General features: G+C 38.0%; 1 protein-coding gene across 2 annotated transcripts; it reads left to right on the top strand.

Annotated features, from left to right (window-relative positions):
• Window positions 1-897: 897 nt before the first annotated feature.
• On the top strand, window positions 898-27,709 carry LOC111337741 (rho-associated protein kinase 2). 2 transcript variants are annotated; one of them, XM_088743304.1, is made up of 45 exons: window positions 898-1,182; window positions 1,258-1,339; window positions 1,418-1,518; window positions 1,821-1,880; window positions 3,099-3,176; window positions 3,767-3,824; window positions 4,320-4,437; window positions 5,538-5,622; window positions 6,715-6,771; window positions 6,849-6,936; window positions 7,167-7,208; window positions 7,854-7,950; window positions 8,216-8,307; window positions 10,173-10,276; window positions 10,698-10,753; window positions 11,810-11,858; window positions 11,959-12,000; window positions 12,164-12,252; window positions 12,691-12,739; window positions 13,061-13,141; window positions 13,262-13,303; window positions 13,754-13,951; window positions 14,137-14,205; window positions 14,376-14,472; window positions 15,208-15,314; window positions 15,410-15,481; window positions 16,140-16,388; window positions 16,513-16,635; window positions 16,898-16,959; window positions 17,821-17,890; window positions 18,135-18,238; window positions 18,481-18,562; window positions 18,726-18,924; window positions 19,346-19,575; window positions 19,956-20,057; window positions 22,216-22,321; window positions 22,491-22,564; window positions 23,216-23,307; window positions 23,799-23,877; window positions 24,109-24,177; window positions 24,859-24,991; window positions 25,371-25,436; window positions 25,530-25,662; window positions 25,938-26,083; window positions 26,613-27,709. In XM_088743304.1, exons 1-44 carry the CDS (start codon window positions 1,102-1,104, stop codon window positions 26,056-26,058), a joined length of 4,188 nt encoding a protein of 1,395 aa, XP_088599430.1. In that variant the 5' UTR covers window positions 898-1,101; the 3' UTR covers window positions 26,059-26,083; window positions 26,613-27,709. The 2 variants fall into 2 exon arrangements, with proteins under 2 accessions (XP_088599430.1, XP_088599431.1); XM_088743305.1 differs by having other exon boundaries at window positions 11,810-11,849.
• Window positions 27,710-27,744: the final 35 nt, after the last annotated feature.

A 27,744-nucleotide genomic window follows, 5' to 3' on the forward strand; every position in this document is an offset into this window, starting at 1 on the left:
ATGGCTTAAAATATCTGAAAAACACTTGAACCAATATCTTTCATTGGGAATGACTCATTAACTGAAACCGCAAGCCAGATAAGAATGATATTCATCCACTTCATCACCTGGGCGACTTATTGTTGTGACAAAAAGTGTTTTTTTTGCTCTGTTATCTTTTCTCTCTATGATCTTCTCCTACCGAATAACAAGTCCCTAAAATTAGGCGTTTCTGAATCCTGAGTGTCATGCTACCGGAAGTTATATTTCAGTCAATCACTTAATGGAGAGCTCTCCTTTTCAACGAGTCACTTTTGAATTCAAAATAACCCAGAACAAAGAGGCCGTTCTAAATAAGATCAATATACTGTGATGATGGATCATTGACTTATTTACTGATAAGATTTTTCGTGAATGTTTTGGTTTAGCAGAGCCGAAGGAGAATCAAAACTAGTTTAGAAAATTCCAGGAGATGGCCTGCAGAGAATGGCGATTTGACCAATTTTTTGTTTGTCTTCGAAAAAAAAAAATTCCGTTATGGCACAAATTGCCATTTTTGGTAGTGTCTTCGATAACACACTCTTGTAAGGTCAGGAAAATAAAGAAGCACGATACTCTTGGAATGAAAGATCATTTCCGAAGTAAAGCAGTTTACTCAATGATTGGAGGATCATCCATTGTCATTGATCATAACTGCTGCCTCATTAATTGTCAGTAGAAATAACCATGACGTGAATTGCGAAATTGGTAGGGAAATATGATGCATGGGAGGGGTCTCTTTATCAGGTGACTCAGTGGGAGAATACGGAAATACATCAAAGGGCACTTTCGGAAGAGGAAGTAAAGGTCGTCTGTTACGGACGGTTCTATCGAGAACCGCCATTTTGCAAAGTAAGCTGGCCCCTTGGGTCACGTGACTAAACACCCCTATTACTCAGTTTCATCCATTTCGAACTTCAGCCATGTTTGAAAGTAATGTCAACAGAGGTTCGGTTTGTAAAAATTCATTGGGCGAAGCAAACTTGTAATTTGCCTCAATTTAAATGCATTTGGCTGGAGAAGGAATGATTTCTGCTTCTGGTGGATAGTCTTGTGTTTTAAAGAGCTTTGGCTGCGAGCATCATGGACGAACGAAAGAGGAGAGAAAATCTCGAGACTTACGTTCGAGATCCTCGGAATGAACTGTACATTGAGGGGCTTTTGGTGAGTTAATGGCTGCTTTATATAAATGTCGTACTGTCAGGCGACTCAAGTTTTTATTTTGCCTTGTTTTGTTAGGATGGAATTCAGTCGCTGGTGTGCGATTGTGATTTTCCAGCCCTTAGACGCAACAAGAATGTCGAAAACTTCCTACAAAGATGTGAGTAGTTTTGGCTTCCTAATATTTGCTTATGGTTTTTTAGAGGCATATACTAAGATTGTTTTAATTGTTTTTCAGACGAGAAACCTAGTAAAGTAATCGAAGAATGTCGTATGAATGCAAGCGACTTCAAGGTCGTAAAAGTCATCGGCCGTGGTGCTTTTGGTGAAGTTCAGTTGGTAGGTTACTTACCATGTACTTTCGAGCTTATGATGGATATATATTCCTCATAAGAGTAAACGTTGCCATTAGTTGTTGACTAGTTTCTTAACTTTTTAATTGCGAAGTACATTTACGAGTTCTGCCTCTTGATATACGCAATTTCCTATGCTAATGCGATAGCAGAAGAATTACTAAGAGCTGCACGAGAGATGTGAATACTTGAATCGGTACCGTGCTGTCAAATACGGGCTTTATCATTCGAGCTGTTTCGTTTCTTGTTTAAATAGAAACCTAATGTTGTATTCTGTACACTTTTCAGGTGAGGCATAAAGCATCGAAAAAAGTGTATGCGATGAAACTTTTAAGCAAATTTGAAATGGTAAGCTAGTTAGACATCTAGTCGATTAATTTAAAGTACTACAGGTATCCTCTTCAAACTTTTGTTTGTATAGTTTGGGTTTAGCCAGCTAAAAAATTGTAGGCAGCAGATAGTTTTTGCGGCAAGGAAAAACAACAAAAATTTTCAGTTAAAAAAATTACTGCATTAATTTGGAGACACTTGAATACATTGCGTCAACACTACATCTACAAACTTTTAATCTAAGGTCAGTCAACAGTTCGAAGTTGTACAAATTGTAAATTATCACTTATTGTTTCTAACATTCTTCGTGGATATGAGAGTTTAATTCTTAACGTGTGCCCTATCTTCGAGGTCATTTGTTCCTTTTTTTAATTGTGGCTTTCTTCTCAAGCCGTTGCCAATTGTGACTCTCGCTGTTGGATTTTTTTCATTTCCTTGCACTCATTTCTGAATGTACATAGAAGCCAAAGCATTTGTTTCCTTCCAGGACTCCGGCAGCTGAACTGTTTTTTCCTGCTAGATTCTTGACAAATCTCCCTTGTAGAAACCGTAGATTCATTGTTTGAGGTTTAACATGGACATTGACATGCACAAAGTTACAAACAAATTAGCGACAAAATCACACTTGGTTTAATTCCTTAAATACCTTGGATAAATTGGCAATGTTGATTTATACTTATTTATTGTTGACTTTGCGGCCGTGTTCTCACCAAATTAAGCTTTAGTCATGTATGTAGCCTTCTTTTCTTTCCAATGTTGCTTAATTAATTTCCAGCCTTTTACAGTGACTCTCATTCACTGTAAGGGTTTGAAATACAGTATACATAATCATACAAAGGAAAGATAAACTTTAATAGCTAGCTCACTTGTTCTGTTCAGTAATGTTTTGTTAGTGCACCAAGCACGTGTTCTTCATTGCAAATCAAACTGTCATTCTTTGTATTTCTCAAGGACCATTTATCATAAATCTTTAATGGCGACTTGCATGTTTTTCTAAACAATGATAAAACTCAAGAGCAATCTAAGTTACGCAAGATGTAGAGTTCACCTTCCTTGCTCCTTTAAAAAAGGTTCAGGAATGCAACTATGACAATCAACAGGTTACTTTGGAAAACTATTAATTAAAATACAATTTGCTGAACCTTAAAAAACTTTGGCTTCTTTCATACAGAGTTTGTGCATAAAGGTTTTTTTCTGGCTTAGTTTTTGTATAGCTGTGTTTTTTTCCCCAAACAGATTAAAAGATCTGATTCAGCTTTTTTTTGGGAAGAGCGTGAAATTATGGCTCATACTATCAGCCCATGGATTGTTAAGGTTAGTGTACACACATCTACTTACACTCGAATACTCATTTGGTAAAATCTGGAAAGGTTTTATCATTTGAAAAGTCTATGAGAAGCATGTGAACTATGTTTTCCCTATACACTCAGTTTTCACATGCTTTACATCCTTTTCTTGAATCCTGCACGCACTTTTGCATGTGCATTAAAGCCTTGAGAGTGATTTGTCTCTCAAGATCTTTAACTTTGGACTCCCTTTGGGATGCCTCAGGAATGATCTTTTTTCAGTTGTAAATTGGAAGAGATACATTGCATTTTTTATTTTGTCAAAAATAAAATGGAATTAAATGGAACTGATGCTGAATGCAAATTTTTTTCCTCTAATTTTCCAAACAAACATCGAGCAATGACATTCCTGATAACAGTGCATTATAACTTTTGATAAAAATGTTTCGGACTCTTGCTTAAGAGTGCCCAATGTAAAATCAAGTCTAATTGAAACTGATTCAACTTGCCAGCTCTCTATCTGGTACATATTCAAATTTTGTTTTAAAGATTCTTTAACTTGTCTTAAAATTTAACCAACTTGTGAACTTATTTTTTTATCCATTTATTTTTTTGTAGTTACATTTTGCTTTTCAAGATGCAAAAAATTTATATATGGTTATGGATTACATGGCCGGTGAGTGAAGCATACTGTTGTTGTTATAAGTTATGTTGGTACTTCCTGAGCTTGAGTGTTAACATCCATGGTATCTATTGGCACTCTACACTGGTCTGTTTATGTTTGAAAGGGAATTCAAGTTAAAAATTTTTCATGTCTATGAAAAGACTTTCAAAAATGATGATGAATGAGAAAGACTTCTTTCAAAGAAAATGATAGGCCAAATGCCAAAATCTTAGATTTAGCCAGAAAAATGTCAGACAAGTGATAGTAAAACTGCATTCAATAAACTAATTTACAGACAAATGTATTACAGTTTGAAGGAGAAGGAGAATTAACAATTAAGATCTAAGGAGTTGATAGTTAAATGGTATTCTAGTGGAGATGTCTGCCTTCTGAGGCTTGATTTATGAATGATGAATTTTGTGGTAATAATTTTGAAATTAAAAAAAAAAAAAAGATTTGTATTGTCTGATGAAGAGTTTATGATGAAGAAACATGCTATCTGTGTAGGAGGAGACTTGGTGAATCTTATGAGTAACTACGACATTCCTGAAAAGTGGGCCAAGTTCTATGGCGCTGAAGTGGTGTTAGCACTTGATGCTATTCACAGCATGGGATTTATTCACAGGTATTGTAAGAAGGTTTGATCATTGTTGTTCAGTGTCAAAAAATTCATAATGGCAAAATACAGTAACATACCTCAATGAATTAGCTTTATCGTATACACTCATTCACACCCATTTCTTCAGGAGGATAACTGTGTACCCATGATGGAAAAGCATTCCATCCAAAGGGATTAGCTGTACTTTTAGTACTTTTTCATTCTGTGAAAACTGTGTGACCATACATGATTAACCCTTTGCACCCTGGCATGTTCTCCATACTATTCTGTATACATTTCCTAACATACTGACATGGAGAATTTGTCAAATAATCAAGAGCTTGTTAGTTGGTGATAATATAGGAAAATTCATTACTTGACGAGGGAATTCCGCATTAAATTACACGTGAAAACCGATATCGCACAAATCGCGAAGCAATGAGTGCAATATTGGTTTTCAAGTGCAATTTAATGCAGAATTCATGAGTGAAGTAATGGATTTTCCTTGAATCACATAACTGAATAAAAATGAGAAAAAAAGGAAACAGCATCACTTAAAATTGTTATGTTTATGTAGATGCAAAACAATATCACTTAGCCTCATTTTCAACTCACAATTCCACACTAACTACCTGGCTTCGTTAACCAATCAGAATGCGAGATATTCAATGATGCGATTCTTTTCTTTATTCTTGTGTTCTTTGTGTTTGATTCAAAGGTGATATAGACCACTTTAATAAATGGCTGCTGTATAAATATTCTTTTGTTTAAATTTAAATTAGCCCTACTGGCCTTGCTTGCAATAATGTATTCTTTTGAATTTTGTACTGGAGAACGAGGCCAGTAGGGCTAATTTAAATTTCAACAAAAGAATATTAATCCGGCAGCCATTTATGAAAGTGGTCTATTGGGAGTAGAGTAGAGCTGCTAGAGGGTTGAGTCATGATGTATTTGAGTCTTTGTAAAAATGGGATGGGGGATGATCCTGTGCAGAGCTTGGAGCTGGACATTTTTGTACAGATTCCATTATTTCAACCATGTTACTTGAATGGCTCTTACTCCCTGTCACTTTAACATAGCTTTTGCTTATTTTCATGTTTTGTTTTCATGTTTTTATTTTCATGTAGGGATGTAAAACCAGACAACATGCTTCTGGATAAACAAGGTCACCTTAAGCTTGCAGATTTTGGAACATGTATGAGAATGGATAAGGTACAAGTGACTGATGCTTCATCTTGACCTGCTCTGTATTGTAAGGGAACAACCAGCTTCAGAAATACAGGCCTATAGCTGAGCCTGTGAGCTTGCTCTAGAGGCAAATGGCTAGGTTCTTTGAAATCCTTTTTTTAGCATGCAATTGACAGATTTTACTCTTCCAAAGTTACAGAATATCAAGAGTCAATCTTAAAGATCTTTACAGAACTGGGTTGTTAAATTTGTGTATTCTCTTATCCCTTTAACTCTTACGATCAGGGCCCAGTTGTTCAAAGGCTGATTACCATTAACCCAGTGTTAAATTTTAATCCAGGTTTCTTTATTCCTCTGTTCAAAAGCTTTTTTGGGAAAATTTTCTCTATTCTTTTAGAAAATACAATCATTTAATTGTAGACAAATTAATTTAAATCAAATTTTTCCTTTAACGCTTTCAGATATGAAATCAAATTTTTCACTAACCCTGGGTTACCTTAGCCCAGCTTTGAACAACCCGGCCCTGATAGTTAATTCTCCCCTCCAGCTGCTACACATTTCTTTGTAAATTAATATATTAATTTGGATATATCAACAAAGTTGAAGTGGTAAATTGGCCACTGTTACGATTTCAAAAGCTGACGTTTCGAGCGTTAGCCATTCGTTGGAGCGAATAGAGGAATTGTGGGTTGTGTGTGCTTTTAAGGGCAGAGAATGGAGCTACGTTATCTCTTTGTAAATTAGTTATGAGAATTTGGTGTTAGATTGGGATTTAACAACTTTTACCTGATGAGTTTGAGTATTCTCATTACCTATTTGCTGGAAATTATGGAAATTATCTGGAAAAGTTTCATTTTAATCACTTCAGTGTGTTAAAGGGTTAATTAACCCAATCCAATTTTATTCAGTTAGATTTAAAATTCCAATAGGGATTAACTCTAAGATTTGATTCTGCTATCTCTCTTAAACAACCACTAAGCAGGTTAGCTGGCCAAAAGAAGAAGTGGGAGACAACTTTTTGTGACAGCAGGCTACCTTAGACAACACTGCTGGCTCCTGCACTCATATTGACAGTTTCTTAAGACCCTTTGTAAACTTTGAAAAATTGTCTTCTAGGATGGTATGGTTAGATCAGACACAGCTGTTGGTACACCAGATTATATCTCTCCAGAGGTAAGAAAAATTGTAAACAAGATAGCAGATTTTACAGCTCTGTTAAACTCTAAAACTGGTGTCTATCGTTACTTTAGGTTCTCAAATCCCAAGGTGGTGAAGGTTACTATGGCCGTGAGTGTGACTGGTGGAGTGTAGGGGTGTTCTTATACGAGTTACTAATTGGTAAGTTTTGTATACTTTAGATATTTTCATGTGTAAAGAATTCAAGTGCTTATGCCCTCTTAACAGCCCTGCTTTACAGCAAAGGTCTCACTTTTTGTAAAATCTTGTAAAAACTTCATTGGGAGATGATGGAACAAGAATATTACATTAGTTGTGGACACTTCTAACAGTTTTCAGTTTTTCTGTTATAGTAGTTCTTTGATCATTCTTTCTTTGTGTTGAAATTTTAGGTGACACTCCGTTTTATGCTGACTCACTAGTAGGAACCTATGGTGAGCAAATTTTGTTGTTTAGTTGTTGCCAATTCCAACACTGCAAATGAGGGTTTGGTCCCATAGATGCAGGCTCCTTATTCAGTTTTCCTAAACCAGAGGAACTAGAACATTTCACTTGTCCTTGCCATACTTGTCATAAGGAAAATAATGCATTCCTGGATTTCTAAACTTTTTTGTGGTTTGGAATGGTCTTACATCACTGACTAAAACTTCCATCCTCTGCTTGTTGGAAGAAACATAGAAAAGAAACTTTCGACCATCCAAGAATCAAACTTGTCACATCAAGGTCATTTCAGTGAAAATGAAAATCCCTACCATATTTACTTGTAAAAGCACTTTTAAAGTTTTAGATTAGTCAGTGTAGCACTTGTTAGGGGGGAAAAGCTTACTTGTAGCTAGTACTACATTAAAATGTTCATTTGCAACAAACTAAGTTAACCATGTTATAGTTCTTTTTCATTTTTTCTTTTACTGGTAAAGGATATCAACAATCAAATAATATATGAATACTAAGGCCAGTTTTTTCTTTTTTCGATGTGTTTGGAGGTTGATAATAGTGAAATAGGGTACAGCTGCTGTAATTCCAAGTAATTTCTTTTTAACTAGGTTTGCTTTCAGAACTATTTTTATACATTTCTTTAGGAAAGATTATGGATCACAAGAACTCACTTCAGTTTCCTGATGACATTGAGATTTCAAAAGATGCCAAGAGTTTAATTTGTAGTTTTCTTACTGACAGGTAATCAGTTTGCATAAGTTTCTGGAGAGCATCCATTCCCTTAAGACCTAGGCGATTCCTCTTTGCAAGCATCTCTTAGCTCTTGATAATTGAAAGAAAAAGAAACTTCAAACCGCTGTTCACCAGAATTTCACAAATTACATCTGACTGATCTCACGATTCTATAGCAGCTGTTTTCCTTAAAGGAATTGCACTGCCAGTAAGTTTGATTTGAAAGTTGTGTGAAGAGAAAATGATGGTAAATCAATGTGTGGATTATTTGTAGAACCCAAAGAATTGGTCAGAAAGGAATAGCAGAAATACAAAAGCATAAATTTTTTGTCAACGACCAGTGGGAATGGGACACCATCAGAGAGGGTAATTATTGTAAATTAGTTTTAATTGATATTTGATCAATAATTAATATTTTAATCAATGTTTCACACTTTCACACTTTTATTTTCTGTTTTCTTACACTTTTTTGTTGTTTGTTTTCTCGCACTTTCTTGTTATTGCTACAAAGAATCTAATGACCTCCCTCTTCATTAGTTACGCTAATGGTCTCTAACTTCAAATTTCCATCAACCTCCCTCTTCCCCCAACCAACTTTTAAAATTGTCATCGACACTAAATTCAGTCCAGCCTTGAATTTGGGTCCATGTGGTGGTCGCAAGTCCTTTTGAGTCAATATTTTTTTAACAAATAGATTCTTTGTTGCCATGTTTGTTTTCAGTTATAAATAGCAGATGACATCAATATATCTTTTGTGATCTATTACCTGTAGAGCTCCACATCTATGGCGTGTGATTCCCTTCAAAATTAATCTTTAAATTCCATTGTCATTTCATTTGTGAACTTCAAATTGTTGTCCACAAATTCGGTTTTGTGCTCCAAACAGTGACGTGCAAATTTGGCATTAATCTTTAAATTCCATTTTCATTTCATATGCGAACTTCAAATTGTTGTCCACAAATTCGGTTTTGTGCTCTAAATTGTGACGTACAAATTCCGTGCTCAATTCCAATTCTGTTATCAAATTCTGAACGCTTGTCTTTTGTCATTTACCTTGCAAACTTCAAATTGTTGTCTACAAACTCGGTTTTGTGCACTCAACTGTGACGAACAAATTCTGTCTGCATGCAAATATTGTGATCTATAAATTCAGTGTTGCAAATCCCGTTCCCTCGTGTCTCATATCCAGTCTCGCACTCATTCTGGAAGCCCATTTGTAGCATGCAAACTGGAGACAGTCTTTCACGTCCAGACCAAAGAAGGGAAATGGCAGATCAGTCCTCACTAGAAGTTCGCTCTTTCATCTCCCAGTTAATCCATCAATTGATTAGACAGATTGAAAACAGCAACCCTTCTGATACAGGTGATATTGATGGAGTATTATTCCGGGCTGTCTGGTTGTATAGCTGTTTAGTGCGGTATGTGGGGTCGTACGACATAGGGGATGACGTTCTGCAGCTTGTCCGCGACAGCAAAGATATGTTGTAAGATATCGCTGAAACTAATTATCTTAATCAGCAATCGTTTACAGTGGAACAGCGGCGCAGTGGCAATCATGGTCGACCACGATTAGTCATTACTGAGGAGCAGCTAGAGTTTTTACTGGAGCGAGGTTTCTGTTTGAAGGAAGTTGCCAAAATTTTTGGTGTTCATGTCAGCACCATCGAGCAATGATGCCGTGACTACATGTGAGACTGGATATGAGACACGAGGGAACGGGATTTGCAACACTGAATTTATAGATCACAATATTTGCATGCAGACAGAATTTGTTCGTCACAGTTGAGTGCACAAAACCGAATTTGTAGACAACAATTTGAAGTTTGCAAGGTAAATGACAAAAGACAAGCGTTCAAAATTTGATAACCGAATTGGAATTGAGCACCGAATTTGTACGTCACAATTTAGAGCACAAAACCGAATTTGTGGACAACAATTTGAAGTTCGCATATGAAATGAAAATGGAATTTAAAGATTAACACCAAATTTGCACGTCACAATTTGGAGCACAAAACCGAATTTGTGGACAACAATTTGAAGTTCGCAAATGAAATGACAATGGAATTTAAAGATAATTTTGAAGGGGATCACACGCCATACACATCAACATGGAAGCTATTTGTTTTACAAGTGAGGTCATCTGTGCATCTGTCCTCCATTAGATCATAGGTATGAAGCAATCAAAATACTTACATAATTCAGCTCATCGTATTCTTGTTTATTTTCTGCAGCTGTTCCTCCTGTGGTTCCAGAGTTAGCCAGCGATGATGATTACTCTCATTTTGATGACATTCCTGATCCTGATAGTGGAGAGGAGTTCTTTCCGACTCCAAAGGTACTCTTTGGTTTTTGTAATAATATCAGCTCAGCTGTAATGTAACATTGACACTGTTGCAGCCATTGTGCATCCAATTGAGTGCTGTCATTTGCTGCCTGGGCAAGAATTGTAAAATAATGTTAAAAATTAGTTGCTATTGAGGATGCCAGATGAGCTGAGTTCGTGCACTGAAAATTAAAACTTGTTAATGCAAGACATTACTTTCTCTCTCGATCTACTGATATATAATTGGGTTATACTTTTGAAATTAAGGCATAATGTTTGAAACTGTGCTTTTTGGCCAAGATTGTCATAAGAATCAGGACAAAACAGGGATATTTTTTCATCTACAGTAGCCAGTTAACATTTTACAGGGGGAAAGGAGTAAATGTTGTTTTTTAGCCTACTAAATTTTGTCATTTGTGAAATTATTTGGCAGGCTTTTGCTGGGAATCATCTTCCTTTCATAGGATTTAGTTATTCAGAGAGTGTTGAGTAAGTGAAATCTGTGTAGTCTGTATTGCAAGGTGTGGACAAACATCCATTTGGAATTCGTGTAGGCAAATAACTCACAATTGTGATTGTGTGTCTGGTTAAATTATTAGCTTCATATTTTGATGTGCTTAAAGGCCCATTTCCATCCGAGATCCTTTGCAGTCATTTGTTTTTGTTTTGGAATTGCGCTATTGTTAAATGGTGAACTCTGATAGTCATTCACAAACACTATTAAAAAGAAAAACAAAGATTAAATTTTGGTGAAGAACACAGTAAACAAATTTGCAGCTAAATATTTGAGACTGAAAAATCATAAATTGAGACTGTGTATAAAACTTGTACAAAGCTTACTTGATGTTGAAGGAAATTGTTCGGCTTCAACACTAAATAAAATATAAACAAATAACCAATATTGGCCAAAACTGATTTACTTTACGCATTTCAATTATAGAATAATCACTTCTACAAATGAAATCGCATACATACATATCTCAGGATCTCAAGTAAAAGTCAGTCAAATAATCATTCTCACCTCAAAAAAATATCTCTGGAGTCTCTAGTTCCATCGTAGGAACAATGCAATAACATTTCTGCAAAAGCACTGTCTGTGTGTTACCGAAACCCATGGTTGTTTTCCTTGGCCTCCATAAAGCATACACAGACTCTCGAAGTCGAATAACCTTTGCCGAGCCGGGCAGACCTGGCCTTCCTCTAGACCGCTTCTTCGGTGGCATTAACTTTTCAAATGACGTTTTTCACTGTCATACATGTTAGAATTAAAAACTATTTACTGATATGGATACTACGATAGTTTGTTGTTCGCACATGATTCAAGATGGAACTTTGAAAGCCCTAATTAGTAAGAGGGAAGAAGATATCAAAGCGATTCTGCAACTACAAGGAAAATAGCGTATTTTTCATATATGAAAACTGATCCGGGCACGCAAGGCATCTTGGTTGGAAATGGGCCTTTAATCTAACGCACAGTCAGACAGTGAGAGAAGGCTGTACCAAGCAATATCGACTCACTAATTCTTTTCATTTGATATTTTTTAGATGGGGTAACTTTCAAGGCAAGTCAGGCTCAGATGGAATGGTGAGGATGGTAAAAGGACACTCACTCTCTCTCTCTCTACCTTCAATTTTCTTTTCATCTACTATTTTAATTTAATAGGAGAAAGTAATTTTTTTCTTGTCTTCATAAGGATGGAAGTAGTTCTGGTGGTGGGAATGACAGTCATTCAAAGGTAGTTCTCGTTCAAAGCATTTTTTTTTTCTTACCTGTCATTGTTTGAGGCATCACCATATGATAATAAATGCCTGAAAATATTAGTAAGCTCATGAGTAATACTGTGGAACTGTGGTTTGCTGCAACTGTTACGAACTTCCTTTACATTTTAATCTTGGAAGCTTGAAGCAGCTAACCGCAGAATCAGAGACTTGGAAGAGCAGGTTTCTTTGGAAATGCAAGCTAAAGATGAGCTGGATCATAATTACAGGTCAGAGAACCTTGAGTAATGAACTAACATTACCACCTAGAACACCTCAGGGTCAAGGAAATTTTTAAACCTTCTTTATACATCCTTGGTGATCCAAAGTATAAGAAGATATATGTGATGATGATCTCTTGCATGCAAGTCTTTAAAATCAAGGACAGTAAGGGAACACAAAATCCAGCATTTGCAAACCATTCTTTATTAACAAATGCAGTTGATTATCAGTTGGAGATTGTCAATAATCATTATTTTATTCGGCAAGGTCTCCAGTGAGTTTTTAGAGGCAAAGATTGTCAGATTCTTTTCCTAGATTGAATAATGAATATTTTATTATTTCAGTAATATTTAAAAACTATACCAGCCCAATTTGTTAATAACTGAACAAGTGATACCCGTAGCAGTAGGAAGGACTTTAACAGTGTTGTTTTTTTGCATTCACAGAGTGGTGAGCACCAAACTAGAGAAAGTCATGAAAGAATTAGACAAAGAGGTGAGGATCTTGACAACCCTTCTACTCCCATGAGTGACCACAGCAGAATTTCTCCTTACAATATCAATATAATATCAAGCAGACAAGTGTTGAGCATAAAGAAAAATACCAATTACAGGATTATTAATTGCTGCAATACTAAATTCTCCAAACTGGTATCATAAATTTTGTATGGCAAATGGTAAGGAGAATTACTGATAAGATCTTAAACTGAAAGGGTTTTTTTTTTTTTTTGTGCTAAAAAGGAAATTTTACCCTTACTTTATCTTGAATTTATCATTCAAATTGTGATTTGTCTGATCCAACTGTCGTTTATTTCAGTTGGAAACAAAAAGAACAGTGGAATCATCAAACAGGGAGCTTGAAAGAAGTGCTGCAATGTTTAAACATGACTTAAAAGAGGTAGGTTTTCTCTATGTATAACAATTGGGTAAGTCTCACAAATTGTAAGGTTTAGTGTCATTGTACAAACAATAATGATAGTCATCCAACTTTAACATCTGGCTTTGTTACAATCTTTAGGCACAGAGAAGGTCTGAGTTTGATGCAGAAGCTAAGAGAAAGGTAATTTAATTAAGAAGTTAAACTTGTCCACAGTAGATGAGTGTCGGAATGTTGCCTAAATGCAAGGTGGAGCCACTAGCCAAGCACAGAGGGTAACCATGACAACCCTGTGAGCGGCAACCACCAGGCTCTGTCACACTGACTAACTAAGGGGAAAAAAAAAAGTACTTACCTATGCTTACCAAATGGAGGGCAGGGTTGGGGGCAAAAGGCCTCACACGAAATCACATGCGAGTTGTGACAAGAGCAAAATAGCCTGACCTCAAAGAAGGAGAGCTGTAAGTCACCTTGCATCCTGAGGGAGACTGCTAACCAGCAATGTTTTGAGTTTAACCTTGCCTAATTTACATCAGCCACATTTTATCGAACTTGTTACACTTATGTTGATAAAGCTTTCTGACCATGGTTTTAGGCATCTTTTCTGAATTTTATCATCTAATACTTTTGAAGCTTGAAGGTAAAGTCCAGGAACTTCAAAACCGTCTTGATGCAGAGCTTGATGCACGGGATAGAATTTCCCAGTCATCACAGAGTGTCCAGTCTAAGATAACCCAACAAGAGAAACAAATCCATGAGCTGACAGAACAACTCAGGGTGGAAACTGATGCACACACCAAGAATAAAAAAGTATATAGTGATTTACAAAAGGTATGTGCGACGCTGTTGGTGTACATGATAGGTAATATATTCAGTATGATAATACAACATGTAGATGACCTCTTCTAACTTAACTAAATATATTGCTTTGTTTTGGCTGCATTTTTTTCTATTTAGAAGGTAACATTCCAACTCCTTTCTCATAGTAATTTTGTGGGTTTTACTCTTTCATGCAGTCTTACACAGTGATGGAAAGAACTTATGGAGATTTACAGGACAAGAATAGAATCATAAGTGAACAAAAGGTATATTTTTCAGGATTTCATACTTCCTCTTTAAAATTTGGACCTACACTTGTTCGTTCAATTTAAGTAATACTTAAAGTGTTTCATTATTCTGCAGCTGCTGCTGGTCAGAAAATTTTCATTATAAGTTTGATAGTATCTGTTTTGTTTTGTTTTTTATCTTTAAACAGCTTAGCTTAGAGAGAGAACTTATCAAGGTCCAAGGAAATCTCGAAGCAGAAATGAACATGAGAGGCCAAGCAAACAGTGCAAAAGCAGACATTGAAAGTAAGTGGCTGTTACTAATGGGTTAGGCTGTTGTGGGTGGATTGTTTGCAGATCCTTTAAGGTGACTTTGTCTTAACCCTGTAAGCCCTAATTGTGACTAGTATCTAATTTCTACTAACAATATCACTGCCTGATCAAATTTACAGATCATGAAAATGTATGAAATGATCACCAAATTAGAAATGTCTTGTTGTTTGAACAAATTCTCGCAATCAGTAAAAAAAAAAACATGTGGAGAACAATAACAGGAATATACTTAAATCTTATTAACCAAGCGCAAGAGCCGTACTGGGAGAATATCGGCCTGAGGTCTTGGCAGTACGGACCAAGCGCAGCTCGGTCCGTAGAAAAAAGACCTCAGGCCGATATTCTTCCAGTATGGTCCTGAGAAAGCTTGGTTAATGAGAGATTTATTACATGACTGAAGTTCAAAGGGACACAAGTGTGGTATGATTTGGGACCATTTGGGACAGTGCCCAGTCCAATACTGAGAGAATATCGACTGGCAATAAAGCATTTTTGATTGTTTGATTTTAGTTATTGGCCTTCTGACTTCCCGAGTCGTGTAATAAATGTTGATATAGGGCCTTAAAGGGTTAATTCAGATCCTTTGACACTATAATCAGATTAATCCACAAAATAATTCAGATTGTTCTGCAATTGTAAGAACTTTTATCCTCAGAAACTAAAATTTTAAGAACCAAGTCAATACACAGGTTTTCTCTTTCCTTGTAGGCCAGAACAGAGTATTGAAAGAGGAGCTTGACCATTTAAGGGCTCGATCAGCATCAGATGCCAGACTACAACAAAAACTTCAACAGGATCTAATTAATCTAGAGAAAGTAAGTGAGGTTTTTTTTCAGTTCTTTTTCCATGTTATACCACTTGCTTGTAAGTTCTTCATTGTTAAATTTATGCAAATCTATTGTTTTCCTAGGCAAAGGCTAACACTGAGTATGAACTAAAGTCCATCCAGAATAAATTTGACAAGATCACCCTAGAATACAAGGTAGGAGGTGTCTCCCCTTCATGAGTTTTGGTAAATAGTTGTTTGTAATGGACATCTGTGCCCAGTTGTTCGAAGACCAATTAGTGCTAACCCAGGGTTAAATTTTAATCCAGGTTTCTATATTTTTCTGTTCAAAAGCCGTTTTAAGATAATTTTCCCAATTCCTCTTAGAGCATTCAATCACCAAATTGTTAACGAATGGAATTTAAGTGAATTTAATTTTAAAGTTTTCAGATCTGCAATTAAATTTTACACTAACCCTGGGTTATCTTAAACCACCTTTGAACAACCCGGCCCTGTTGTCTAAAGCACCTTCTTTTTCCCTCCACTCCTTACATTGCTACAACCACAATTGAAGTAATTTTGTATCAGGGAGGGAGGGGGGAGTGTATGGAACTGCTGTTATTCACTAAGAACGGGGTGTCCCAATCATTTTGTTGATGGTTGTAAGTTGCGGTTCATAGAACATGACTAATGATAATTATGACTGGCTGTAAAATTGCACAGTAGACATACCCCTGATGTTCAAGCATTGTCTTATGCGAGAAAGGCAGTGGCCAGCAACTAGCCACTTTGTATTCTTTTCGGAGACTTATTCCCTCACCTACCAGTGTATCAGCCAAGTAAACTGTTTTTTTTTTTTTGTCTTGTTTTGCAGCAACAACTCGCTAGTTATCAAACAGAAAAGAACAGATTATCACTAACATTGGAAGAGAGGACTGAACAAGAAAGGGCTGAGCAAAGTAAAACGCTTGAAAGACTCGAGCAGGAGTTGGTGATCAGAGAAAAGGCTGAGGCAGCAGCTGCTGAGGCTGAGAGAGAAAGATCAGTTTTAGCTGTGGATCTGAAAGACATGCAACAAAAACTGGAGAGATTAAAACAGGAGTACAATGCTCTACAGGACAAGGTGAGAAATGGAGGAAGAAGGCGAAGAAGCATTTTCAGGCATAATCTTGCTATTTAAAAGGTTAATTGTACCTTTCCTGTGAAGCTTAGCCATGACTTATATAACTGAGCATTTCCATTGACAGAATAAAAGTCTGAATGCCACTTTAGACACGGAGAACCAAAGGAGAACACAACTAGAAAGTGACTTGAAAGTGAATGCCCAGGAAATAGCTGCACTTAGGGCAACAGAGAAGCAACTTACTAAGGTTAGGACATGTATCTTAACTGGTTTATTTATATTTTATAAGCTTGACACAAGTCTTTATTAACCAGCAGGAAATTTAAAGTAAAGATTATGGAAAACTGTTATGAAACAGTGTTAGTTGTAAAGGGTTAAAAGAAAATTCATTAATTAAAATACTGCCATTTTGGAGATGAACTCCTTTTCTGGCCCATGAAAATTTTTGCAATTGATGTTTGATTATTGAACACCTTGGCGAACATGTTCTTTGTATTGGTTTATTTTAGCAAGTGGAAGATCTGTTGGAGGAAAGAAAACATTTAGAAGATGCTTGTACAAAACTCAAAAGGTAGATTTATCCACCAAAATAACATCTTTTACTGGCCTGTATAGCTGGCATACAAAGGGGGAGGGGAGGCGAGGGGGAGGGGAGGCAAGGGGGAGAGGGGAGGCTTGCTAGCTGAGTGCTTTTGATAATATGTTAAATCTGGCTGAAATGGAGGGTACAGTAGAATGAATCTCTCTTCCAGAAAACGTCTGTTAGGAGACACCGTCAGTGAAGGAATACTAGGGACTTTAAGCAAACCACGACGGCTACAGCAACGAGAACGTGGAAAAACAATAGATCTAATTGGCAGAACAATAGCCCAGCACGTGCGTTCTAAAACTTTGTACATTTCTTAGCCGTCCTTTGCAAAACAACAACGTGAAATCACCAAAATTTGCGTCGTCTGCGAAGCGAAACCTCGGCGGCAAATTATTTTAATTTGCATTTGGAACTCAACGCTACTTTTATGCGTTATGTTGAGTTTGAGGTCTGGCGCCCTATGAGACGGTAAACACATGCAGCCATTTTCGAAATTCTAACTAAAAGTAGAAACTCGTATTTTAAACGACCTCTTCCGTGGCGTTGCCGTCCTGACTGCTTAAAGTCCCTACTTTTTAATGAGACACTTTATATTTCGGGGGGGGGGGGGAGTGAAAGGAGGTTCCTCCTGTATCGCATCTTCTTTTTAACTGCATGCTAAAGTATGGTGATGTTAAACCCTACTAGCTACCTAAAGGACAGGAAGATCCTAATTATGAACAGGACTGTTCGACTGATAACCTGTTAGAAATGGAAGGCAGCCATAACATAATAGTTGCACAGATGCATACTAAGTCAAATCAGCAGCTCACCTCTGGTTTTTTTTTCCTGTCACTTACTCAGTGCAAGTGCCGTGGATGATCTTCAAATGAAAGAGCTTCAAGACCAACTAGAGTCAGAAACATACTTCTCGGTAGGATACAAATTTTGGTATTCAACCCTAGTAACTCGAAACAGACTATTGTTTCTCTTAGAAATGTTGCGCCTGCTTCTTTAAAGCAACATTAACTGAAAAAAATGAAAAATTGTTGGACGTAAAGCGTACCGAAGGCAGACTGTTATTCGGGTTGTTATTGTTGTCGTCTACTGTAGTGATTGTCTGACGAATTTTCACATTAATCACTTTTAATTAAATTTTGTTCTTTTTTTTTTTTTAGACTCTGTACAAAACCCAAGTGAAGGAATTGCGAGAGGAAGTTGACGAAAAAACGAAGCAGCTGTTGGATATGAGCAAGGAGTTACGTCAGATGAGTGACGACAGGTCAGAAAACTGGCGAAATATAGATCCACGGGGGAGACCATAAAGTGTATTAGTGATAGCAAAGTAGCAAAAATATTTGAACAGGTCAAACTTTTGTGGGTGCTTACCAGTAGTCAGAATTGGTTGTTTTAAAATCCCGAAAAGAGACTACATTTTCTTTTAGTAATGAACTTTCCACTCTTGTTCCCATAAAAAATGAAAGAGGACCTCTTCTCACTGAAAATGAAATTGTGTTTTTCTAGAGAGTCTCTCTCTGCCCAGTTGGAGTTGACTTTAACCATGGTGGACTCTGAACAGCTTGCGAGGTCCATCGCCGAAGAACAGGTGGGGTTGACTTTCTGTGATCGAAGAATTTTCACTTGAGTGTGGTAAGAAATCTGGCTGGGAAGGAGACTTTAGTTGTTGCATGACTTGGCGAGAGACCATAAGGAGGATGAAGAGAGAAAGTGAGGTTGTTATCAGCGGTAACGTTTTCTTTTTTACACAGTACTCGGATCTAGAGAAAGAAAAAACGATGATTGAGCTAGAGGTCAAAGAATTGATTGCAAGACACAAGAGCGACATGTCAGAAAAAGGGGCTCAGATAACTCAGCTGGAAGAACTGAACCAGCAACTGACAGGCAACTTGGAGCAAAAAATGACTGATAGAGATGAGCTCAATTCCAAAATCAAGAGCTTGCAAGAAGGTGAGGCGTTTGCAATCTGTTTTGATTTGCTCCTTCTTACGCCACCCTTGTGTCTTGTTTTATTATTGCGTCTGTTGTTGTGTTCTATCTTGCTGAACTAACATTTTACATTTCCTTGTAAGCTGAAGATTGTTCTGTTATTCTCGACTCAAATCGAAGCGTCGAGGTTTCGTTAACCCTTTACTCCTAAGATTTAAATATAAATTTTCCCTTTTGTCTGCCATGCTTTTCGGATGTTTTTTTTGTTTAGAGAATCTTTTGTCCAATCATACACTGTGCTCTGGTCGACATTTTTCTTTCTTCACGTCACCTTCCTCGTGGACAATGTACTAATTTACTGTGAGGTTAATTACGTACTGCTTACTCCTGGGAATGAAAGAATTAAATTGCTTACCTCTCACCGAGCCACATTCGTTTGCAGAGCTGGAAAAATCCAAAGACAACAGCAAAGATATCGAAGGCGCCACCGAGAATTTACGAAAGCAACTGCATATAGAGAAAACTTTGAAGATTCAGGCAGTGAACAAACTTGCTGAGATAATGAACAGGAAAGACCTGATGCAGACCGCGAGTAGGAAAAGAAAAGCTACTTCCGACGACCTACGAAAGAAGGAGAAAGAATGTAGAAAACTACATCAAGAACTGGGAGCGGTAAGTCCACTAATCAAAAATGGAGAAATTTCTTGTGCGGGTCAACTGTCAACCTGGATTGCATAGGTTTTGCTATACTACGCTTTGTGACTGGTCTCGGGATGAAAATCTCATTTGCTTCCAAAACTAATCCGTTGTAAGATTCCCCTTTAGGCCTTAAGGGTTTCATAATTTTGTATGATTCCAGCCGTTGAAATATTTGGGCCAGAACAAACAGCAAGCGTGAAAGATCAGATCCTTTGGAAGAGAACTTCATCGGCCTTTGCGCGCGTGGCTTCTTGCTTGCGGTTGCCGGTCGGAATCATTTTCGCCTTCTTCGTAGACTGTAGAACTACACAGTTGCCCAGTATTTGTTCATCATATCTTTTATGTGTGTACAGGAACGGGAGAAGTATGGTCAGATGGTGACAAAGTTCCAAGGGCAGTTAGCGGAATATCAGATGAATCTTCAGATGGAGACGGAGCAGAGACAGAAAATGCAGGTGAGTGCAATCCACTTTCGGATATTCCCTTACCAGGATATTCCTCGACAAGCCAAAACAAACCAGAGTGAGACGTCTGTATCATCGGAACATTCCTCGGCTAATGTTCTTGACTATAGTATATAGCCATAGCGGGTTAAGCTGTCCAAGGTTTAGTTGGCCTCGCTCCCCAAATGTAACTCACGAGTTCATTCGGATCGTGTCCCAACAAATCGTGAGTTTTTAATTTCAACAGGTCGTTCTTCCCAATCTAACTACAAATGGCATTTCGTCACAAAATCGCTTTTGTAAGCTCTTAATTGTTTAAAGTGCTACTGAAACGAAATTTTCGTATCTGAAATATTTGCTCTAACCTGTAGTTTTGAATATGCTGATCATCATGAGATAATTTGCTTTGGCCAAAAAGAAGCGAAAGATATCTTTTTTAACCGTTCAAATCAAAAATTTTACACAAAACCATGTCCGGGCCCTGGTACCGAGCGAAATGGATTGATGACGTCACTGGTTGTGTTCATTCCGATAGCGTGGTTTATTTCACTCACTGTTTGTTTGTATTCGTGGGCGAAGGAGATGGCAGATATTGAAGTTTTGTCAAGTGAATCTTCTTCTGAACGAAGCGAAGTTGTCTCCAGTAGCGAAGACGAAGATGGTGTCGTAAAATGGGGTTGACAGGCCTACACGACTCCCAAGCGTGTGTTTTGGGTAGCGTATTCAAAGTTTAGCCCTCACGAGTATGTCTTTGAGCGACCGCCCTCTTTTGTAAGATACGAGCGGCGGATTTTTGTATAGTTCGCTCAGTAGTGGTTGTGTTTCTATTAAATGCCAGTTTTTCATGAGAATTTGCTTTATATGTGGCACTGAGTACGCACATAAGGGATTGCGTCTTTTTCGAATCGTTCGCCTTTGTAGATGTACAGCTATTTTTTTGACTGTCTCGATCGTTAAGTTGTCTTGATTGCTTTCAGCTTGCGTCACGCGCGCTGATTCGATCGTACTACAGTTCTTAGTGTTCAGCGTTCCAGCCGTTTTGGTTCGTTTTCTTTTCTTTATTTCGGTATTAAAACGACCGATTTCACGTTCATAGAAGCTCATGATCGCCTTTACTGTTTCTTGCTCCGCGTGGTTAAGGATTTGCTTTATCTCATTTTTGAAATCCTCGTCTGCTCATATTTTGGCCCTCGCCCTATATTGTAGGGATTCTAGGCATGTTCTGCGAGGCATTTGGTACAGAGGGATATGGGCTCTGTCCTGGTGTACCGGTTCACAAGGGAATTACCATTGTTCTTTCTTTGTTTGGGAGTCATTGGTTAGCTGTTGTGTATTGTTCTTTCTTTGTTTAGAGTCATTGGTTAGCTGTTGTGTATTGTTCTTTCTTTGTTTAGAGTCATTGGCTAGCTGTTGTGTATTGTTTGGTGTTTTGTATCGGCTCTTGTGAACCGAGGTACACGAGGACAGAACCGGGATTTGTTCGTTATCCTCAGACTTGCCGAGTAGATCATTTTCAGTGGCGATGTCGTATGAGGCTTCCATGTTTTCTTCATTCTCTGAATGCCATTGCTTTGGCTCGGGGCGTTTAGTAGCCCATCTACCCTTATAATGTCTTTCGACATTTTCTGTAGATGGTCAAGCAAGACCACGGTTTCGATCCTAATCTTGTGGATCTCGTCAGTTGCCGATTAACTAAATAGACTGGTAGAGATTCGTTCTCGGTATCAGTCGGGAATTTTGCTCCCTATCCGGGCGAACCTCTCGCAGATAGCCAAGATGCCGATGTGGCCGCCGATGAATAAGACGAGGATGGCATTTCGCCCGAAATCCTCTTTATCGGCCTCCCAACATGCAAGCCACACTCCATGCTTTTACCCTTCTTTCACTTCGAATGGTTAAAAATGTACTGTCCGCTATGCGTTGGCCCAAAAAAAGTACACAGCGTTTGCAAATAACGTTCAAACTCTATTACATTGCAAAAATCTCGGATATGAAAATTACGTTTCAGTAGCACTTTAAACAATGAGATTTTCGCGAACGACCGGACACAAACTTTGCTTAAATGAGTTTCCTGTAGAGTGTTAAATTATTTGAGGAAAAATTAACCAGCGCATTGAAGGGATGTGTTATGAGGGGGTTGTAAGGGTAATTAATATTTTTCTGTCTTCAGATGGAGCTGGATTCCAAAGATTTAACGATCGAAAGACTGAACTCTCAGCTTAAACAAAAGGCGCTAAATACGAGCATAACTGAAGACGATTCCCTCTCCGTGCCAGGTAACACAATATTCTACGCTTAAGAAGATAGCAGGAAACAATATTTGACTTTGAGGAAAAGGCCTGAGAATGTGTCCTGAAAAGAGCTCTGTACTTTTTTTTCTGTGCATTGCTGTGGTATGCATTACTCTTGAATTCGTTTCTTTTTTTTTTACTTTTTTCTGTCCAGTCCATATGCCCAAAGAAGGATGGGTTTCTATTCCAAACAAACAGAATATAAAAAGATATGGTTGGAAGAGACAAGTGAGTGATAATCATCTTTGCCTCCTCTTTGAAGGAGCATTAAATAGCGTGGCGAAACAAATTGCCTTTTTGCAGTTTTTCGGCAGGAAGCCAAGAGATGAGAATGACGACAATGATAACTAATGGTTTCTAAACACCTTTTGTATCAGTGTTAATATCTGAGTAACTGCGCGCCTACCCCTCCCATAACAAGTTAGCGTTAATATTCGGTTAGGGGAGGGTTAGGTGGGCAGTTGTTCAGATACTGACAGTGATGCGATATAGCGTTAATGTTCGGTTAGGGGAGGGGTAGGTGCGCAGTTGTTCAGATACTGACATTGATGCGATATAGCGTAAATGTTCGGTTAGGGGAGGGGTAGGCGCGCAGTTGTTCAGATACTGACATTGATGCGATATCTGTGTATCATTCAAAACTAAATTCTCAGTGCTTAGAAACGAAACGTTGCATGGGAAAGGGAATTGAGATTTGGAAGGCTGATCGTGAACTGGAATCAGAGGAAGAAATAATTGATTCAGTCCGAAGGAGAGTTAGTTAAAATAACCGCCCGCAGTTTCATTGCCCACCTTTGATTTTAGTTTCGTCGTTGTATTTCATTTGGATGTCTCAGTGTCAATATAACATTTGTCTTTGTTTGTTTGTTTGTTTTGCAGTATTTAGTCGTTAGCAATCGCAAGATATTTTTCTATAACACGGATGCCGATCATAAAAGTAGTTCAACACCCGCCATCATTTTAGAAATCAGGTAAGCTACACTCCAAGAATGACGGCTGACAGTTAAAATTTACACTCGGTTCCAGTCGCTGTGCTGGTAGAATAAGGCCCCTCGACAATACGCTTACTGTAGTCAAACAAAACCTGAGATATTCCGGACTACTTTTGACACGCAAATGAAAATTGTTCCACGACAAGGATCTAATGTTAATATAAAGTAAACACTGGAATCCAGTGTAACGCTAGAAAACGCAGCTGCCGAAGTAGAGTTGGTAGTATACGAGGGCACCATGAGACATAGCCAATCAGGTTTCAGTATTATTTATCACATGGTACAAAATCCTCTAACCTGATTGATCATGTCCAATCGTGCCCCTGCATACTGGGGTTGCATCTGATTGGTTGAGAAGCTGGCACGAGTGCATCGAAACGTTCAAACGAAACAATGTAAATTAAGGAAATGGCAATCTTTTTAGCAGCTTTTAGAGGGGTTCTCACAAGTACGTGCCTTTTGCTTTACAGTAAATTATTTCACGTGAGATCAGTAACGCAAGGTGATGTCATACGTGCCGATGCCAAAGATATTCCAAGGATATTTCAGGTGAGTGTTCCGTTACTAGTGTCACATCGCCTTTTTGTGCTTTTTTCCTGAGAGAATATAAATGGTGGAGTCATTCATTCGGTACCAGCCTCCAGCACCTTTCTTGCTGTGTTTCAAGTGTTATATTTCAATCTTTTGGTTTCGTATTGTAATTGCTTGACCATAGCGGTGTCCAGCTATGAGTCTGGAAAATAAGGTGTTTTAAAATCAGTTGTAACGTTTGAATTTTAGATTTTATACGCTAATGAGGCCGAGAGCATTAACCCTGTGGAAAAAGACAAGGAGGACCTGCAGTCTGAGGTATTCATAATGAAATTACACCAAGGGCATGGGCGTATATGCAAGGGAAGGGTGATCCTCGAGGTGTATTTAACCCTGATGATATGTAGTACTTAAACAAAGTGAAGCACCTTTGAATGCCCGGGGGACGCTTGTGTAAATCTCTCTCCCTCTCCCCTGCCCCTCCCCTCAACGGCTAAAAAATCTTGCTTGCTTCTCTGATTATCTCCTAAACTCTAATCTCTACAATGTCTCTTAGTGACATGGTGTGAAGGCACTTTTAAACTAAAAACATGTCAAAGAGATCTTTTTTTTTTTTTTACCACCCATACATCTCGTAGTCTTGAATGTTAAGTCCTTGCTGTCTTTGGCCCCAAACTCTTATAACTCAGTTAACTGTGTTTAAGTATTGGGCGATTGTGGTCGCTGCATATGCTAGTTTTCACGCTCGGGGTTTGTACAGGTCGTGAAATGTTACGAGTTTTGTTTCTAGCCACGGAAGGTATTCTTATCTGTGTGTGGGTTATGGAATGCCAGGGAAAATGAGATAAAATGATTTACTGAGAACACTTGGTAAAGGAAAAGAAGAAAACACATCTAACATTTGATCGTTTCACGTTATTATCAATGTCATTAGTTACGTTAAGGTCATCACAATGTTTTGTGCTTAATATTTCTGACAATTGTTCTTATGATTTTCAGGATCGGATGAATGCCATCGACTACATGAGGCATCAGTTCATACCCATGCACTACCACATGCCTACTAATTGTGACTCTTGCAGCAAACCTCTGTGGCACATGTTCAAACCTCCTCCAGCAGTAGAGTGCAGACGTAAGGAAATTAACCCTTGAACCCCTGACGAATGACAAGCATGTAACTTCTTTCAGTATCAACCGTGAATCAAGCATTATTGTTGTGGTACTGGTAACTAGATCCGGGACCTTCGGAGTAGGTTGACGTGTGCAGAATAGAACATGGCGGTTTTATATTGACTTTGTGTCCATTACTTTGTGTTACAAAGCATAAAGGAAAAGATCACCAATTCAAGAAGCCTTGATTGTCTAAGAACCAACTAAATAAAGAGTTCATTCTTTCATTTCTGTTTGTTGTACAGCCCACTGTAATTACTCTGTTGTGTCTTAGCAACTTATGGAAAACACTTATTTTTATTGTCTCTTCAATTAATCTTGTTGTGTGGTTATTTCATTAGGTTGTCATTTGAAGTGCCATAAAGACCATGTCGATAGAGAAGAAGCCTGTATCACCACGTGCAACCGTAAGTAGCCCCATACTTCTTAAACTATTTAAATCTTTTGTTGTCTTAGAGATTTTACTCTCAGCATGTTACAAACGTGTCTTTTTGTTTCAGTTAATATGGCCCTCATCTCAGCAAAGGAACTGTTGGTGCTCGCACAGACCGCGGATGAACAGAAACAGTGGGTGCTATACCTCAGCAAGAAAATCGTTAGAAAGGAACCGAAAATAAAAAGTGCTTCCGTAAGGTAAGTCAGGTGTTTGTGATTATCTGTTTTGTCCTCTTTGTTAGGCAAACAACGCTTATTTTGAGCTTGCCACTAAATGTATCTACGCGAAACAGGTAGATAGGGTTTACACTAAGCTGTCTTTAGTAGACGGAGGAAAGCAAAAAGATCGGTTAGACTAACAAAATTGGCAAAACGTTTCATTGACTCTCGTGCGTTCTTAGCGCAGCCAAGGCTCATGTTACATGCAAAGGAAATTACGATTGATACTTTTCTTGCTTTTCTGTAATTTCAAGACTTTCTGGAACCGAGGAAGCGAACATGAGAAGAAACGTGGCAGAAAGGAGCGCTGCCTCACGGCCTGGTGGCCCCCAGCGGTCGGTATCTGTTTCATCAGGAAACAGGAAGATTACGTGACTTAAACAAAAGCCGGCCTAATCTGGTGAGACGACCTACTTTTTTTTTGTTTTATGTTTTTTTTTTACTTTGAAGATTCTTTTTGTAGGATATTCCGCCATGTAACGTTCAATCTGGGACTAGGCTACAAATAGTATTCGTTTAAATGATGCGCAATGCTTAATAATAGACGAAAATTGAGGAGAAAAGCGAGCAGTGTCTGCTCACAAAAACGAAAGATTCCAATTTGTAGCATGACGTGACTTCATTCTGATTGGCTCTTGATCTTCTTTCGTGACGTCTTAGACTAGTTATAGTTATCTTAGGGCGTCACCAACAACGTCTGCACAGCTGAAAATTGTTCGCATAAGCGTGACAAGGATGCATGGGTTACGCAACTCTGAGTGAAAGAGTCGTTGGTCATGGTATGATAACTATCAGAGCAGGGTGTGTCCCGTATGGTGTGCCGTAAAAGGGTGTGTCTCATAGTGAGCTAAACTAGCTTTTACATTTTACGAAACTTGATCGTCATCTCTTCTAACTGAAAAACCTTTGTTCTTTTTCCCCCCATATAGTTAGCCGAGACTGTCGTCGTGAGTGAACTTAAAAGTAAAGCCAAAAAGGAATAAATGGAATCAGTGTATACTTTAATGAAACATAGTAGTGATATCCAGCGGTCATCGGCACCAAACTTCTTGGTCAAACAGCGTGAGTGGTCTCCCTGTGGTCTATATTTGCCAGTTTTGAAAAGCATCAGCATGAAAGACCCACAGGAACCCCCGCCCTCTTAAAGCAAGGCTTTCATCTAAAAGCTCAAGCTGTCAAGCTTAGATGTATGTAACCCTTCTTAGCCTTGGCCCAGTGGATTCAAGCGACATACGTAAAATGTCCTTCGCCAAGAATTACTTCTTCTCTTTTCAAAATGAAGCAAATCCTTGTATTTCAAAATAATCCAAAGGTTTTATTTTTACACCATTGAAGAAAGATCTCTCGTAATACTGGTTAAGAGTATCAGCTACGTCGAGGCAGTGATGTGAAAGTGTTCAAATCATTGTTAATTCTGAATCAAGCTCTAGGTATTGTCCTGTGATCTCGCAACAAAAGGCATGTATAATTATTGTCCATGCGAGCGAAACTTAATATTTATTTGTATCGGAAGGCTCATCAAGTGTAAATCTACTTGAAACTGTGATTGTTTAAAAGTACGATAAATTGGCGATTACTTCAAAATCCAAGGAAAATGGCACTCGTTTAGTGGAGCTTCAAGCAAGCTGTTGAACCAAGTACGACTTCCCACGATGACAGAGAATTTTACAAAACGAAGAAACAAGGTGCATGGTATTGGCTTCGATTTTGATCTGCGAGAGAGTCCAGCCTAAAGTTAAACGTTCATTGGAGGTTACTGATTGTTATTTGTATTAAAAAGTCCGACTTCGTTAGTGCTAGTAATTTATTGGTCGGATGGTATGATGTAATCGATTTAATTACTCTGATAGGGAACAAATAAATTTTTTGTTGTTCTTTGTATGTCATATCACAGAGGCTATGAATAGATCATTTAATATTAGCTAGTAGTTTGATGCTTGTAAGTTATAAGCTTTTGTTGTTCCTGATTTCTGGCGTTTTTTGCCGACAAGATGTAGGAAACGTGAATAAATTTTAGATTTTTATACGTCTTGTTTTACTGTTCATTTTGTTTATGCGCTT

This window comes from Stylophora pistillata, chromosome 13 (assembly GCF_964205215.1).
Source record: "Stylophora pistillata chromosome 13, jaStyPist1.2, whole genome shotgun sequence".
NCBI lineage: Eukaryota > Metazoa > Cnidaria > Anthozoa > Scleractinia > Pocilloporidae > Stylophora > Stylophora pistillata.